At 41.1% G+C, this 18,561-nt stretch overlaps 1 protein-coding gene across 1 annotated transcript in view; it reads right to left on the bottom strand.

Annotated features, from left to right (window-relative positions):
• GLI3 (GLI family zinc finger 3) overlaps positions 1–18,561 on the bottom strand; it is a 315,057-nt gene that overhangs the window by 185,522 nt on the left and 110,974 nt on the right. Inside the window, exon 3 of the mRNA XM_074988081.1 lies at positions 11,909–12,151. Coding sequence (XP_074844182.1) covers positions 11,909–12,151 — 243 coding nt within the window. The remainder of the gene's footprint in view (positions 1–11,908; positions 12,152–18,561) is intronic.

Below are 18,561 nucleotides of genomic sequence, written 5' to 3'. Positions count from 1 at the left end.
TAGCCTGTCCCAGAAGTCTTCGCTAGCAGAGTTACATCAAAGCAAACTGGGACCAGATAGTAGGATTCTGCAAGAATCCCTTATCTCAGAGCTAGCGGATGTTTCTCCTCTGATTGTCTTGAACTGCCACCTGTCCCAGGCATCTTTGAAGGCAATGCTAAGCCTGTGATGGATCTGACCTCCTTGAGCTGAGATTCTTTTAAGTCTTTCTTCATTTTCTGCTCTGTTACATTCTTTCCCTGCCACGCACACTACATGAAACAAAGGGAGTTCTCACGCCTTGACTCACTGTCCCCAGCTACTTGAAAGCAAAAAAACAATGTTAAGGATTATACTCCACCCGCAATATGAAGCTGTCCTTGGGAGACAAGCCTCTTATTTTTGAGAGTTATAACTAGATGGCTTTTACACGATGGGACTTTACAATGGGGTTCAATGTAGCTGGGTGCCAAGCTATGAAAGCTGCATATCAGAGATAGCTTAAAAACAAAAAGCTTCATAATACAGAAGTACATTAACAATCACATTAAAAAAATTACCAAGAAGAATCAAGCCGCAGAGACTACACTAAATTATTAAATTGTAGGTATACAATCATTCTGCACTGCATGTAAACATCCTGTAATATTAGTGTCAAGCACACAGCAATGTTGAATTCAGCTGAAGGAATAAAAGCCTTAGTCGCTTAAGCTAAATTAAGAGCTCTGCCACCTGATGCATGTGTGTACATGCACATATAGTTTATAAATATGAAAACACGCACTCATAAGTGCATCCAAATTGGCTATGTTCCCAGGTGTATGATCATCTATTGTAAACAATCATATCCCAGGGGTTCAGGCTACCCTGCAGAGTGCATCAGCCTCTATACAGCATGATGTCATGCACGCAGTCTACCACTAGTCTAGTATGTCTCATCTAGTAGGGGTTGGGACCTGGATGTGAGGTTTGAGTGGCTGCCCACTGGGCTGCATCCACAAGTTGAGAGCACAACGTAATATCTGGATTAGCAGGACCCATAAAACCCAGGTAAAGGGAGGGAAGAAACAGCTCCTGCTGTTGTAGCTGTTGCCACCATAGCATTCAGTTCCAAAGGAGCTCCCCACCCTATCTCCTACCTGGACAGCACTCAGCAACAGGGCCAGGGAAGTGGTGGGGCACAGGGCTCTGGATTTGGCTGCAGAGCCCAGAGGAGCGTGGTGCTTCTGACCTTCAGTGCTGGCAGAAGAGAGGGAAGGACAAAGTTCCTCTCCTCCCCACAGCAGCCCCAGCTTATAGCAACACTACACAAACGGGGCAGAAATGAAGAACATATTCCTCACACAAGAAACTCCCGGCAGACAGGATTAAAATGAATTGTCCAAATGGGTTGAAGGAAAATACTACGAATCAAGGCAACAAACTGAGCATCAGATCTATCTGTTCTAGATACACAGAGACCAGCAAAGACAACAACAAACAATTCCACACAAGCTATTATACAGCACATGGCAATTACAAAGTGCATTAGAAGGAAAAAAATGAGAGAAAAGAACATCTTTTGTAGCCACCTGCCAACACAGACATTCTAGCTTGTAACCGGTGGCGAATGCTATGCAAGAATACAAGGGTGAAGGGAGAATTCTTCCCCTTCCTTTGCCAGCCACCACCATAGTAGCTCTTGTTCTTCAGGAGCAAAAGGCACTAGCATCCTCTCAGTGGGAGGAAGCAATGCTGTGGCCACAGATGCCTCTTTAGCAGCCACCAGAGTGTACCCTTCAAAGAATGTGGTAGGAACCACTTTGGACTGCACTTCCTCGGAAACACTGTGCATGAGTAGCATTAGTATACAAGCCCTAAGACACACTACCCTCAAGAGCTCCCACTGAGGGAATGTGCTTCCACAACCACAACCTGCCAGGACACGTCAGACTACACCACAATTTAAAATACACTCGAAGCTGGAGGGCACTATACTATGTGTGTGATCTATCATACTTTGTTATTTAGACTGACAATAACTGTCTTCTGTTTGATATAGCATGCCCTGTGCCACTTCACACACAAAATGAAAAGCGCTTCGAGTCAGAAGCTCTATGCTAGTGTTATACAGTAAACTCTTTCCTGTATGGCATTCTATTATGCAGAACTCAAACAACTGGCATTTCAACCGTAAGTAAATTTTAGTTACATTTTCCTTAAGTACAGTATACTGAAAGTAAATACAAATAAATACAGCAAATACAACATAAGCTTACAGTACTTTGCCTACTTCTTTGTTTGTTTCTCAATATCTAATCTTGTTTTTCTGAAGTGTTATGCAGAATATTTGAGTAGCCAGCAACCTTCCAGTCCCAGGGCTGTCGGATATGAAAGAGTCAACTGTACCTGTTCATCTTTATAACTCCTTGGGAGCCAACAAAAGCCGCTGCGCAACAAACTCTACTTGGGTTTCATTCACAAAGGCCTCTTCCAGTTGGCCTTGCTGATAGTGCAAGTTTCTAGAATGTATCTGCTTAGAGATCAAGCTCTAAGATCAAAGTTTGTGTCAATTAAAAGGTGAAACATTTGCAAAACCATGATTACCACAGAGAAGTACCCCACTAGAGATCCCAGGTTAAGTAGATGGTCCAAGTGAAGCTGAAAGTGACCAATCTCTATATCAAAAAGTCCACAACTAAATGAACCTGAGGGCTGAGCGATGCAACTAATGGAGGCTGAGGTATGCTTGAAGTCCCCTGACAAGCTGCATTTCTCCTTTCTAATGGCACAAAAAAAACAAAAACAAAACAAAAAACAAAATTTACTCACATGAATTGGAGTACTCCAAGTTCATGCCAGCAAGGACTGCTCACATGAGTAAGGGCTGCCCCATCAGGCCTCCAAAACACATATCCGTAGGCAAGCAAGTCAAAAGCTCATGATGAAACACATCAATACTTTACAATTTAAAGTGTTAAAATGATGCTTATTTCAACACTTTCTACCTCATTAACCATTTACTTCAACACTTGCTAAAGTGCTCTCCTTAGCTGTTAACACACTCAGCCATTTATTTCACAATATGCTGCATGTCACTTGGCTGTTGCCTTGAATTGCTGCTGCAGGAAGTGAGAGGTGTAGGCATATTGGTACACTCCCCTCCAGCTGCGGAACAGTAAAATATATCCCTACGCAACATAATTACAAGTTTTGACTAAACACGGGAACTTGGCAGGATAAGGGATTAGAATGTTGTGCTACTTGGTTGGAATACAAAGCTCACTAGTGTGATGTCATCCCAGCGACTTCACTGGATTTGAACCAGGACTTTACTGCTGTTTGGGAAGAGGCAGAGCAGAAATAAGGAAGAGGACACAGAATCCAGGAAAGGGGGTGGTTCCATTTCTTTGCAGTGTATTTCTTTTAGTACAAACAGGCCTGCCAATGGAGGGGTAGGAGAGAGGAGGGGCCTGGCATTTCAAAGAGGTATGGAGCTCCCAGCCACTGCTGCTGCAACAGTAGGAGCCGGGAGTGCTGGGCCGCTTTGAATCCCACAGGAATGTCACTCTTCCACTCTGTGTGGCTTCTGAGAGCTGGGAAGCCCCAGCGCCCATGTTCCAAGCAGCACTAAGGACTGACTGCCCTTGGCCCCGCCCCCTCTGCCCAAGATTCCACCTCTTCCAGAGACATAGCCCCATCCCTTGCCCCTGTGCTCGCAGTGGCTGTTGGCCCCAAGGATTACAAAATAGCAACACACAAGCAGTTGAGTTTTGAAATACCATTTTGATAGCTGGGATGGCATTTTAGATAGTCATGAAACAGCCAAATCCCATTCACATAAAGCCTAAAAACAATGTAGCATATCCTTTTGTTCATTTATTTGTATAGGGATCACTGCCCTTTAAATTTAAGTTTCTGAGACTAGCATACACCGAGAGTTAACATCATTGATCTCCGCAAACTGGACCACTGAATGCTGCTAGTGGACACATGGTACTGGCTTTTCATTACTTCCAGCAGTGAAACTGCATTAAAAACACAGACAAAAGTACAGAAACATTTTTTCTAATGTTACTTTTCCACGTTAGCAATTGTCTTTGCCACAAATGATGTGATTACTAATAAGAAGAGACTGCTCTTGCAATCTTGAATTCAGGGAGCGGTAACCGTAAATCTCTATATTGAAATGAGGTGCATGCTATGACACTGGCTAAGAGTGCAAGTTGTAAGCGATTCAAGCAGTGTGTTAGTAAGGGGTTAAAAGCTGCAATGCAAGCTTCCAAGGAGTAAGGGCATTGCAATCTTCCAATCGTGTGGCTAACAGAGAGCTAATTGGGTAACTAGGTGTGAATAAAAGGAAGCAAGGAGTATGGTCAAGAGGCTCTTGTCCTGAGTACTGAGCTCACTCAAAAGAAATGAAAGCTTGTCCACTACCAATTCTGAAAATGGTTCACTGGCAAAAGCACTTACATTGCCTTAAGGCAGCGTTTCCCAAACTTTACATAGTTGGGACCCAGGTTTTTTCAGTACCTTTTCTTGCGGCCCAAAAACATAAATGAATATAAAAAAAATGAAAAATGGACAAATTTTCACTGTTTATTATTTATTCACAATAATAATAGGACATAGCGACAACTTGTGTATTTTCTAAGGACCAGTATTCTTTTCCCCCCAAGAACCGGTACTGGGACGCAGACCACACTTTGGGAAATGCTGCCTTAAGGCAAAACCACGTTGAAGTCTAGCCTCCTGAACGGAGGTCAAACACGGTGCTGAGAAAGGGTTGTATCACAGTGTTAAAGTTGTAGTGTGTAGATAAATACCACGCTGCCCGCTTCTAAAACACATTAAATACCTTAACAGAGCAGAAAGGTGCTACACTGACAGGACTAAAGATAAGCTGAACTTTAAAGTTTGCTCTCGCCAGCCTGCGTTGAATGCATTGGGATACATTTTCAGTTATCCTGGTATAATTCAGTGAAGTCTTTTTCAGCCACTCACATCACCAAGCATAGAAAGGCCATTGCAGTACTATAGCCTTTGTCAGCAAGCATTGCAGAGTTGCCTGAGATCTGTGATGATCCCAAAGAAGATTAAATACAGTTCCTCTGCAACTCTTGATTATTGTTGTTGTTTTTATTATTTATTTGTACTGTGGTAACATCCAGGAATTCCAGTCAAGGAACAGTTAATACTCCATTGTACTAAGATGGCCAGACACGTAGTTACCTGTGATTTGAGACTTACACTGTTTCAGATGAAAACTTCCTACCTATGAATAAGCAACATCACAGTCTACAGACAAAATTAATGCTTCAGCAAGCACTGTATTCTTTTGATAGCACTCAGCACAGCCAAATCTGGGAGATCTAGGTTATGTTTCCAGAGTACAGAGGATTAGAAGCACTTGGGACCAGCACACGGAGTAATTAGAGACACTTGTTTGGCATCATCAAACCCTATAGCCCACGCAGAATTTGACAGAATGGGAAGGGTGCCCCCTCCCGTGCTCTGCCCCTGAAAACACGGAGGCACACTGGTTGTAAGGTATGGCCAACAGGGTCTGTCTAACATGAGTACAGAGGCAGTGACAAGATACCAACAGGGACCCAAGGATCCACATGTCGAGGGACTCAGAAACCTTCAAAAGGGAAGTCTTAAATTGTAAGTCACGGATGTTATCTCCTACAGAGCACACACACAACAAATAGCAGTAAAGCATCTAAAAAGGTGTCCATCCAATTAAATTGCTGGAATTCATAAATATTTTAATGTCTGTTGCCTGAGACTCATACCAGAGAACAGCAGCACAATCTTCCATTCACAGGGTTGAGAGCAGGTGTCTGTGGAACCTGTCCCTTCTAAGGAGCTTTATTTTTTAAAAGGATTTGACTCACTACATCTATTTACCTAAGTGGAAGTGGAGCTTCATTGAGGATCTGACCCCTGATGTGGGTGAGGAGCACGTTGGAAAAGCTGGCGTTATAGCATTGCATTCTAATTGTGGTTTCCAGTTAAAAATAAAATTAATGGTAAAAAGCCCTAAAAAAAATCTAAAGTCAAGATTAAAGACATATATTTACTCAAGCCAAAAAAATCGAATAAAATTAACATTATCTCAATTCCCTAGTCATGGATCTCTTAGGTCCCTTCTACCACTGAGGTGGCCATAAGCCCTGTCTGTGTGCTTTTATTTGCTTCCCAGCTGTGAATATCAGAACGTCCAAATGAGGCATCCAGGCTGGGGTAACCACTCTGATGCCCAGGACTACGTAGTGCATTCCAGCCAGGGGCTTCAAAACAGCAGCAGGACTTCAAAAGAGAGAATGCTGCATGGTGGTGTACGTCCTGACAGCAACAGCAGCAGGTTGAACACTGAGCTGCACTTTCAAAAGAGCCTGCCATTTATGAGCAGCTGTGCAGCTAAAGAAAACACACTGCCCCCATCTAAAAATCTGAACAAAACCTGTCACTTTTTTCACCCCAGGTTTGAAATTGAGAACATTTACACTTCTCGGTCAGTTTGTGGCTTGAATAAGGCGCATGACAGCAAAGCACCAAAGCTGTTGGAAATTCTTCCAAAATTTTGACGAACATACTTGTAATTTTTTTCTCATAATTTTCCCCACCACCTCTACTTAGCACTAAACTTACTTTCAGTTTTGTATTAAACACTCTTCCACTAAATGTATTAAAAGCTTGGATTTAAAATTTTTTTAAACACCCCTCCCACGTGTCAAACAGACACCACTCCAAAAACTGTTGTGAGTGAGCCATGGTGTTACTGGCTTAGCTCTATCACTCCCATGGAAAATGCTGCAGGAAGGATTTAAGGAATAAATCTCTTCAAGGATCTCTGCAAGATACACTCTTCTGACTGGCCAGTGAGAGAGGTGAGGACAGGCCCCACAAAGACTAGCCCTGCCTCCTGTCGTCTTGCAATCTTGGGAATTCACAGGAAGCCAGAGTTGCGGCAACAAGAATTCTCCATGTCTGCTGCAAAGGCTAGCAACACCTGGGGGAACTCAAGGGAAAAGATAATATATCCCCCGGCTGGACCCATGCAAATTCTGTGACATACCTTGGCACAGACCCCAGGCCTCAAGTGCACCGACTGTATCATCTGGAGCAAAATGAAGGAATGCTGCAAAAATGCAGCTTCTCATTCCAGGTAAAAGTGAGAGAGATCTGCTCATTGAGGGAGGGGTAGGAGACCCTCTGCACTTGAGCAGCCAGCAATGATCTTAGCTACTATTATTACCTCAGTTACAGCCTCAGCATTATGGCAGAAAGAACGCTGTCCATCAAGAGTAGGTAAACGAAGGAGAGTTGTTTGACTGATGCCAACAAACTGGAGTCTCTAGCCAACTATTACCATTTTCTGAAACGAGATCTTATTTTTTGGCACATACTTGCTGAAAACAATTATTTTCAGGACATCCTAGAACAGGTGCCTTCAATGAGCTGCTGCTGTGTTGTTAATTTGGTCAAATCTCAGCGGCTCTTCTCTGCCGCTTGTGCATGCCGGTCACTTTGCAAAATGATTCTGAGATGCTCACTTGACGCTGCAAGATATTATCCACTGCAGCTATGAAGGGCCAGATCCTCCCCACTCAATGCAGTGAATATCAACTGAGGACACTCAATATTTTGCAAGACAAACCCTTTAAAACATAAAACTCCCCCTCCCCTAAAGGAAACAATGCAAGTTTCAAAGACGAGCAAAAGAAAGTCCCTACAGAAAAAAGAGAGACAGGCACTGCCTTCCACTATACCCATGCAACCTTATTCATGTCACTGGCGCTGCAGAAGTGTAACAGACAGCAGAATTCTGCCTCCACTGTTCGTGACCATCTTTCACAGAGACCTTTAAACCTAGCCGACTGAAGTGACCCTGCCTTTTAACAAGCTAATTCTTTGAGCTTTACTAATTAGGAATCAGCAGTTACTTCAGATGAGCTGCAATACCCAGGAAGAATACCAGCAGTATGTTTTAAATCAAAGTGTTTATAACAGGAATGATTCATTTTTTCCATGAGTAACGACAGGCGGCCTTAGCACAGCCATAAAATTGCATGAGAATTAAATCTGGGAAGAGAATAACAAAAGGAACTACCTACCCCAGCCCCACCTCTACAGACAGAATTCATACTAGCAAGACTATAAGTAATGTAACAAAAAGCAGTCAAGTTGCACTTTAAAGACTAGCAAAATAGTTTATTAGGTGAGCTTTCGTGGGACAGACCCACTTCTTCAGACCATAGCCAGACCAGAACAGACTCAATATAATATAATATAATATAATATAACAACTCTATATTGAGTCTGTTCTGGTCTGGCTATGGTCTGAAGAAGTGGGTCTGTCCCACGAAAGCTCACCTAATAAACTATTTTGCTAGTCTTTAAAGTGCTACTTGACTGCTCTTTGTTTTGATAGTGTATAGACTAGCACGGCTTTCTCTCTGTTACTATACAAGTAATGTAGTAATCAACGTTGTGCGAAACTTCAGAAATGCAATGAGGTTGGTAACTATGCCAAAAAAAGGTTGCCCCATGGGAACACTTTAGTGAAGATGCCACCATGTGAGCGCAAGACACTCTCCCATTGATATTGTTCGTTCTACATTGGGGGCCAAGTCATTATAATTGCATTACTCAGAGGTGTGTATTCTTCCCCTGACTGATGTGGTTATACCTCTGCCAGTTTCTAGAGCAGACCTGGACTTACTAAGGACAGAAGAGATGTGTTCCATGATAGGAAATCATGGCAATTTTGTCTTTTTTCAGAGGATAAAAGGAAAAAGAGATCTATGCAACCATGGTTCCAAGAAATCTCTCACTCTCAAGATAAAAATGAAAAACAAAAATTGTGAAATGCTGCTTGGGGTATCTTTTCCCCCACTTGTCTCATCTAAGACAAATGGCCCTGGCCCAAACGGCAGTCCGTTCCAGTCTTCTCAAATGTTAAATAGTTGACTGAGAATATATTTCAGCACTGCTCTTTGAAACTTTAGTCTACCCGAAGTGTACCTTCATTTCCCAGCTACTCTCCGCAAGAGAGCAGTCACCCCACAGTGATGGAGTATTCCACTCATATGTTGTAAATAATGGGCGTAAGAGTTACCTGCACTCTTTTTAATTAAAATATAAAACAAAACAAAACCAAAAAAGGAAAACATGAGCCCGCCAAACCCACATATATATATATATATAGACAGTCATCTTTATGTGTAGAAATGCAAAGTATTTGAGTCCTTTCTAATAACTACAGTTCCTGGAGCAGACGTGCATTCCACACACCTTTCACTTAAAAGCTCTTCCCCCCCGCACTCACCAATAAAAACACAGATGTCCCCTTTCCAAAATTTAAAAAAAAAAAATCCCTTTTCCTGTGTTACAGGAAGCCTACCCACACTTTTAAACACAAAGTAGGTATATATAGAAGCACAAATTAGCCATCTTGAAAAGTTTGTATTTTCCAACCACAGGAAAACTAAGGAATTACTCTGAATGTTTACACACCCGACTACATTAGATTAAAGCAGTATTTTCTCTTCATCTGCGCAGCAAAGCTGTAAAGAAACTGCAGAAAAATGTGGATGGCCTTTCTTGTTGTTTCTTCACCTGTTGCTACAGTGGGACTAGAATGCGATTACATTATTCAGTGTTCTTTGTAAGCACTACTAAAAATGTCAAGCTGAATACAATCACTGATTTGATAAAAGCATGTCTTTTATATATAAATGATGCACCTAATATGAAATATTAAGTCTGTCTGTCTTCTTTGTTACAAATTTAATGAGACATTTGTTCATTTAGTTGTCCTCCTGTATCAAATCTATTACAGGTAAGCAGAAATATGATGCGGGCTTATGTGGCATGAATTACTTGAGGGATTCTACAAACCAAAAAAGAAAAAAAAAAAAAAAACTGTAGAATTTCCTTTAGCAGCAGTGAAGTAGATCTCTGCCCATCTGAGGTTTTCATACTTTGGGTACTTCTGCAGGTTTAGCTGAAGACTAACTACTCCCTAACTTCCCCTTTATGTATGCTAGTTGTAAGCAATCTTCTGTTTTCTATTAACTTAAGAAACTTACTCCCACACCAATGCTTCTGTGCAGGCCACGTCAGCCAAGTGCTAGTGGTTAAGGTGTGGGCATGTTAGGGACACTAAACAATGGTGACTGTAGTAGAAAGGTTTATTTTAAAAGAAAACCACCAATTCAGTAGCAGGCTGAGAGCCCTTTGCCAATTCTGTAGCATGTACCACACAATATCATCAGCACCTGTGACTGGTTTAGGATGGGACACAGATGGCAGCCACTCATCAGTCATTTGTCACCACTAAAGTTATCTCACCTCTGCACTCATAAAAGAGCCATATGCGCCAGGAAGTATTTTCATTCCCATATTTTGCATTTGCATATGTTAAAAGTGATAATGCGTGAGTCAACTCACCAATGACATGCAAACTAATATGTGTACATGCTACCGCTTGAGAGTAGTAGGTCTTTCTGCAGTCTCCTGCAGGCAAGTCTGTCAGCAATCCCATGTATGCTCTGCCCACTAAAAAGATGAGCAACTAACTTGCTTAAACAACAAGTTCTTTGGCACCTTGAAGACTAACACATTTATTTTGGCATAAGCTTTGTGAGGTGCCTCAGGACTCCTTGTTTTTACTGAGACTAATAAGGCTACCCCTCTGTCACTTGCTTAAAGGGTGTATACAGGATGCGGGAGGATAACGTACCAACTGAAATATGCTAGAGGAGAGCTGAACGCCCCACCCAGTAAACTTTTCACTTAAGAACTGATCTAAACTATAAAGACAAGTGTTCATTTTCTTATCTTGCCTCCATCTTTATGAACAATCAGACTCTGTTAAAATAAAGGCTGTTCGTGAGACTTGAGGTTGTGAGAGACGCACTTTGATCTGCACCCTGATGAGTGAGCATTCCCCTTTGCTGCTAGCCCAACTAATGAAGGGATAGAATTAGCTTTTATCCCTGACATTTTCTTTAGCAAAAAAACATGCACTAATCAGCTGTCTTCACTAATCAGTGGTCTGGCTATTGACCTTTTGCCTTAAAACACTAAAATTTCTGAATTATGTGGGGGGAAAAAAAAACCACAGACTGGCCCCTCTTTGTGGGTCTTAGCCTATCATCTGGAACTAGAAACTGGAAGGTTAAATGGCAAATGTGTATCCTGACTAGGTGATAAATCCATAATCAAAAGGCACCAGTCTTGACACCTCAAGATGTTCATTACTACCCAACTAAATGTTTTTTTTTTTAAAAACTAGAAGTGGATGAAAAAAAATTGCTGAACTCCCCCATATTTTTCCTGTGAAGAAATTCATTCCACATCTGTGTTCAAGTGTCAGTTAATTTCTTACTTTTTATTAAAGCCTGAGCAGGACATCAGAAGTTGAAACCATTTACTTTTTCAAAAAGTCAGAGGGACTGTAGGTTGGAAGAAAATGACAAAACAAATATCGCTTCCAGAAGGTGTGCTCCCACCTTTCTTCACATTGTAGTTAAAAAGGCTTTAAAACAATTATTTAAAAGCTAATTTGCCTTTTCTCTCTGCTGTTCTTAAATTAGGTTTTTTCATGTGTTACTAAATAGGTAAAGCCAACATAACATTTGATGGCTCTTGGAGATTATCATCTCCATGATAATGATACAAGCCCTATTCAAGTCAGTTTTGCAGAGGTCTATGTTAATTTAGAGATATAACGCAATTGTTCACTACTTGTTTCTTACATAAATGGAAAGATTATTCTTATATAATCTCAGACATATCCAAGAAAAATGTTTCATCCTGAGAGAGAGAGAGAGAGAGAGAGAGAGATGAGAAGTGCCAAAACAAAATGTAATTAAATACGACAGCTCCAGTACCCTTCCAATCTTGCTTTCTGAAATGAACCTGTATAAATACTCACGATAATGAGGATCCATGTAACCATTCCTGGGGTCCATTGCAAAAACTGTCCCACGATAAGGTACAGAGGGTTCAGAAAGGTGCGATATAGATCCATGGATCTCCTTCTTTATTAATGAGGCCCTTTCCTCACTAGATGTTGAAGGCTCTTCACTGATTTTACTGAGGCCTTGCCCACCTTGTGGCTGCATTGTGATTGCGTTCCTTCTCTCTCTGTGATAGGTCTGTCCAGGACTTTCATCCTCTGGGGAAGGGAAAAAAAAAAAAAAAGAGAGAGACTTTTAAACCTCTTATACCAAATAATATAAAAGGTTTTCTTCCTGCCTCTTTTCACCACTTTCAAAGACACAATGTAAGTTTGTGACAGTAGGTACATGTGTGGTTATGAAAGATGTTCTGGGCTACAAGATGAAAAAAACTAGCCCACTCAGACCAAGTGGCAGTTGAGCAGTAGATCATCACCACCCATTCACTGATGCATTCACTGGCATGGCTATTAATCCTAAAAGAACAGACAGAGACTTGCTGTTTTCTTGCCTCTAGGAGAAGTAGGCTGGAATTTTTGGCTGCTTGACTGGGAGGAAAAAAACAATTTGTCACAAACAGTATAAGATAAACCCTGCTAGCTGAGACTAAATCAAGTATAGCCACCCACTGCAGCTTTGCATTTGCTGCTGTGCTGCTCCATCCCCAAAAGTATGCACTGTTAAAAAACAAGAGCCTGGAGCAACTGAAAAGGCCCTCCATCTTATGGTAGGCAACAATATAATGTGTTTATCCTGTGCCAGTAAGTCCGCAAGCACAAGATATAAGCAGAGAAGCCACCTGCTGTAATAGTGTTACCCACATGTGTAGATATCTACAGATTTCAAGGTTAACACTTCACAGCAATGAGTTGAACATCTTTCATACACAAATACATGAAAATTATAGCTCGCATATACAAGTGTGTGACCAGTGTAGCTGAAATTCAGCTCCTCTGAAAAAGAGCCCAAATAACTGGATTTTCGGTGGCTGACATGCAAAGGAATGAGGAAGGTGAATTCAAACCTCCAGCCTGGGGCCAGCCTGAAGCATAGGCCTGAAGGCTGCTTCTCTAGGAAATGGGGTGAAATTGTTGTTTCAGGCCACGCTGCACCACCTGGGTGTGTTGTTGTGGCCACAGAATCCATGTAATCATTCATACCCTGGCCCATTGGCCAGTCTGTTTCAATACCACCCTGTGACAGCCTTTAACGTTACTTAAAGGGAGGGGAGGGTGTAAAGGACCCACCAATCCATGGCTACTCTACTGATGGCTCCCACATAAAGCCCCACCCTACATGTAGGATATGCACACATTTAATGAGATGGAAGCAGTGCAGAAGTTCAGCCACACACTTTCAGACACATTTCACATGAGACATATGACTGCCACCATCTACACACATATCCAGTATAAGTTCCCTTCTGACAGTGTGTCATTGCTTATGTAAGGGCAGGCAAAAAGTTGGTTAACAATTTTGTAATCCTTGGCTGGAGTCCTGACCTATATCTACAAAGGCAGAACATTTGGTCTCCAGATTCCTATTTCCAGAAAGCCCACTTCAGAGTACGCACTGGTAAATAGTGTCCTACATAAGTATTAAGAAATATGTTCACAAACAACTGCAGAAAACTGTTCAGAAGCTCCTTAGAAATACTCATGCAAAAACTGATTATAAACAAGACCACTAAGTGAAAACACATTTAGGCTGCGTCTACACGTGCACGCTACTTCGAAGTAGCGGCAGTAACTTCGAAATAGCGCCCGTCACGTCTACACGTGTTGGGCGCTATTTCGAAGTTGAAATCGACGTTAGGCGGCGAGACGTCGAAGTCGCTAACCCCATGAGCGGATGGGAATAGCGCCCTACTTCGACGTTCAACATCGAAGTAGGGACGTGTAGACGATCCGCGTCCCGCAACATCGAAAAAGCGGGGTCCTCCATGGCGGCCATCAGCTGGGGGGTTGAGAGATACTCTCTCTCCAGCCCTTGCGGGGCTCTGTGGTCACCGTGGGCAGCAGCCCTTAGCCCAGGGCTTCTGGCTGCTGCTGCTGCAGCTGGGGGTCCGTGCTGCATATACAGGGTCTGCAACTAGTTGTTGGCTCTGTGTATCTTGCACTGTTTAATGAAAGTGTGTCTGGGAGGGGCCCTTTAAGGGAGCGACTTGCTGTTGAGTCCGCCCCGTGACCCTGTCTGCAGCTGTGCCTGGCTCCCTTATTTCGATGTGTGCTACTTTGGCGTGTAGACGTTCCCTCGCTGTGCCTATTTCGATGTTGGGCTGAGCAACGTCGAAGTTGAACATCGACGTTGCCAGCCCTGGAGGACGTGTAGACGTTATTCATCGAAATAGCCTATTTCGATGTCGCAACATCGAAATAAGCTATTTCGAAGTTGGGTGCACGTGTAGACGTAGCCTTAGGGAGGAAAAAAATGTGGCACAATTTTAGAAGTGGTGCACAAAAAGGAGCAGTTCAGAATGATAATAAGCATCCAACATTAACTGTCAAAGACTAGAACATTGAGAGTTCTGGTGAAAACATTCCCTTTCACTCACCCTCTTGGGCCTACTCAGAACAAGGAGAAAAAAGGGCACATAATTCTCCATACACCTAATTCTAATTTCTCACAAATTCTACACCAGTATGACTCCACTGACTTCAGCTTAGTTGCCCCTGATTTTCACTGCCATCAGTGTGCTCAGAATGAGGGCTTGTACATAAAGTAATACCTAAATGTATCAGGCTGAGTTTTGGCCACTATCTAAGCTAGCTTTTATCAGTCCACAACATGATTTTACACGCCATGTTTTGGGTGCATTTTCCCTCAAAAGTAGCAAAGAAAGAAACCAATGCTGTTTGTGTAAAATTATGCATTATTTTTAAATTTGCAGCTATATCAACAAGATTCTGAAGAGGTGTTTGGGCCCATATACTCCAGGTTCTCTCATATGTGCACATTGTGGGGTTGGGCCCATGGTGAAATAGTTAATATAAATAGGGACAAAAATACTGCAAAGCTAAACAGTCTTTGCATGTTTTTTTGCTTTTTGTCAATATGCATAAGCTAGTCTCTGGATTTATGGGGTTTAGGAGTTTTCATATTTTTATACTAAAGCTGTTTTTAGTTTACTACTTATACTAGATTTTATAAAACTGCTTGTATAACTTTAAAAAAAATCCAAGTACTGTGATTTTTCCACCAATTTTCTCCTTGGCTCAAGCTTTTTGTGTTAAGTTTTACCTTACAGTGAACTTTTGCAGATGAGTTGCAAACTCTTAAAAATAGGAGATTATATTCTATTTGAAATACTGACAGACCCTAACCAGAATATAGTTAGCCTACACTACTATACTATGAATAGAAGTACACTGAAGTGATTTGTATAGCAACACAAATTTTAAAATCAAATATAGATTTTATTTCTTTTACTTTTCAGATAAAAGTTAGTATTTGTTAAATTGCCATCCTAGAACAGAAAAAGAAGTAGATGACTGTTTGAATAATTAATTTTTATTCTGTCTTCTCTAGACTTGCATGTGTCATGAATCAAGGCACCAATTACTGGTATGAAATAAGGTGATTTTTTTAAATTGCTGACTGACATTCCAACCTACTTCCAGTAATTTTGAAAATTAAAGCAAAATGTGTTTTGTTTTAATAAATAACTCTGAAAAAAGCAAAACATTTTCCCAATACCAATACATGATTTTTCATTATCATAAAAATAATGCTTACTGTTTGGACAATCATTTTGAACACCTCTTCCCCTCTAGTCATCCAGAAATATTTTTAAGTAAGCATCATGACATTTTTACAATAAGGAATTCCAATGGACATTTTGTTAAAAGTTTACTTCATGCTCTGCAGGACAAAGGTGCTTTTGATATGGGGGCAGATGAAAAACTTGACAGTACACACACTCCAGAATACAAATAGTCGAGTGATTTGAAAGAACTCTCTATACACTGAAAGAAAACTTTTCTTGCAATAATTCTGCCTACTCTTATCACCGCAGTAAACCCACTTCAGTGAGCCAAAAGACGAAAGCTGTCTAATCTCATTCTGTTTCAGCTGAATTGTTCAATAAAGTTTAAGAGTAAGTGAAGACAAGCTGGGCCAGGCCAAATTATTGACAGAAACATACCATCCACCATGGCAACAAGTGGGAGTCTATAGCAAAAATGTAAGCAAACAACCCACTTCTCCAGCAGCATCTGCCAATAGATTTGTACAGCCAAACACAGAACAACTCCTACTGTTATCTTATGTTTAAAAAACAGCTTGCTTTAGGGTCAGAAAAAACATCCGATCTACCAAACCTTTCAGAAAGATGAATGATTTGAAGTCAAAGGGCCTGATTCTCTCTCACCTGTTCTGCACTCCCACTTTTTAAGCACAATTTCTCCCAACTTACTCAGGTCTTAAATAAATAAATAAATAAATAAAAATAATAATCAGGCCCAAATGAATGAGGCCCCTTCACTTTCTCTACATGCCCCCACTGATTGATAACCAGCTAGTAGTCACAAGCACACATGTAACAAGTACCCCAAGTACAAACTAATCCCAGATTCTCTCATCTAATGGAAAATAGAGTTCTTCTTGCTATTTAGCCATTATGTCTTTAAATACAGCACAACAGAATACTTAATTTTATAACAAATATTTCCAAAAAAAGCTCATAATCAAACTATATGCCTAAACAACTGCATTTTAATGATCTATTTCACCTTAAAAAATAAAACAAAAAAAATTAGTGAAACAGCCACAAACATGTCAGACCACTAAAGCTCTTGTTTCCATTGTTTGTTTTCATTAAAGTTCTGCAGACATAAGTGGAACCTTTTTTTATATCAAGCCTTTGAAAGTCAGTTATAAATTCAGTTTCAAACCATGGCTTAAGATGTTGAAGCTCCCCTGCAAAAAAATTTGAGATTCCCATATCTAAATGATAAGTCAACATTGCAGCTAAAGCTGCAAGCCTTAGGCTTCATGATTATATTTCTCTATGCAACTTGCAACTAGCATTATTGTCTTGCAACTGATTAAGGAGGACACACGTCATGGGGATAAGAGAACAGACATACTTACACCTCAATCCAAAAGACCCTGGCTTACTTTCTCCAAGCTCTTCTCCTGACCAAAATTCTCTAGCTACCAGTATGTGGACATTCCTCAATCTCTCTCTCCCTTCCTCTAACTCCCTCCCTCTCTCTCAGAGGCAGTGCTTCTCCCATTAGAGGAATTAAAAGTGGTTGGTGCCATGCTAAATTTAACAAGCTCATTAGTATTCTTCCTGTGTGCTTCCTAGTGAACTCTCTCTATTCAAGCCGCTCTCTCTAGCTGAGGGGGTCAGGCGGCTAATCATTAAATCAAACTAATGTCACCCTATCACAATCGGCCTAAGAGAAGGAGGGTTTATTATTTCAGTTTATGCTAAATAAACGGTTTTACAAATGGTCTTCAAGCAAGGTCAACAGCAGCTTCAATTACAAGACAAACTTAACAAGAGTTGCTATAAACCAAGTGCTCCATATTGACTTAAGCACAGGCTCTGCTCCACATAGTGCCACTAGCAGGATTGTACAGGAATGCATATTGTAAAATAAAGGAAAGGGTAATCTTTTCTTTGCCAGAATTTGTGACTGCAGAGAGACTGCTCATTCACCTCTCCCCAACCAGCGAGCTGCTCAGCTCAATTCACCCCACACAAAGGCTGAAGACCAGACCTCAATGGACCGAGTGAAACATGTTCAAAACTAGGCTCTCTATTGTGACTGAATTTCTTAACATCTTTTCAAAAAGCGGAGAATGCCTTGAGGCTAAAGGAAGAAACAGGCTAATGGTGAATTGGGAATACTGAGCAAATTTCAGAGCCCTTTCCTCCTAGCTTTTGAGGTTGAAAGCAAGCTCTTTCCTTTCAAGTTTCAAAGTCCTTTTTCCTCCCGCAGTGTCACAGAAGGATTTGAAAAGAAGGTAATTGTGCTCACAGTCTCCCTGATCAGAGCTTACGTCCTATTTCTGGTATTTCGGAATACTTCTTGCAATAATGGTGCATATAGCTCAATCCCTTAACAGTCCTGCACTCTGCAATTGCTCATTAAATGAACAATTGCTGGTATAAAATGCCTTTTATGTTCAAGGTCTGGATATAAGATAAGCATTCTAGTACTCTAAATTTGGTTTACTAAGGAAACTCTCCTTCATTAAATTACAAAACTCTAGTCTGAATATCAGTTTTTCCCAGAAAAGCAGCATTTTTTCGTTGCTGTGAACAAAAATGAGTGGGGAGGAGGGGGTTGTTTAAAAGATTAAAAAAAATCAGATCCTTCATGGAACAGATATCTAATAAAGAACCCATTTCCCTCATGTCTAAAAAGGTCTATGTTTTTGAGATCCAGCATTTCGCTGTTTGGAATGATGTAACAGAGCCATTGCCAACCTCATTCAGATAGGGGTGTCTGAAGAGTCTTGCTTACATACACTGATAACTACTCTTTGACCACCCTAATAGCAAACCTGCAAAAACAAAACAGAACAGGTGAATATACATATGAAGTTTGCTCAGAAAATGTACCTGTAGAATTATGACTGATTCATTTTATAAATTCCACAGTACCTGTAGTAA

Source organism: Carettochelys insculpta, chromosome 2, assembly GCF_033958435.1.
Source record: "Carettochelys insculpta isolate YL-2023 chromosome 2, ASM3395843v1, whole genome shotgun sequence".
Taxonomy (NCBI): domain Eukaryota; kingdom Metazoa; phylum Chordata; order Testudines; family Carettochelyidae; genus Carettochelys; species Carettochelys insculpta.
Note: the sequence above shows the minus strand (reverse complement) of the source record. Positions and strands in the feature narration are given on the sequence as shown.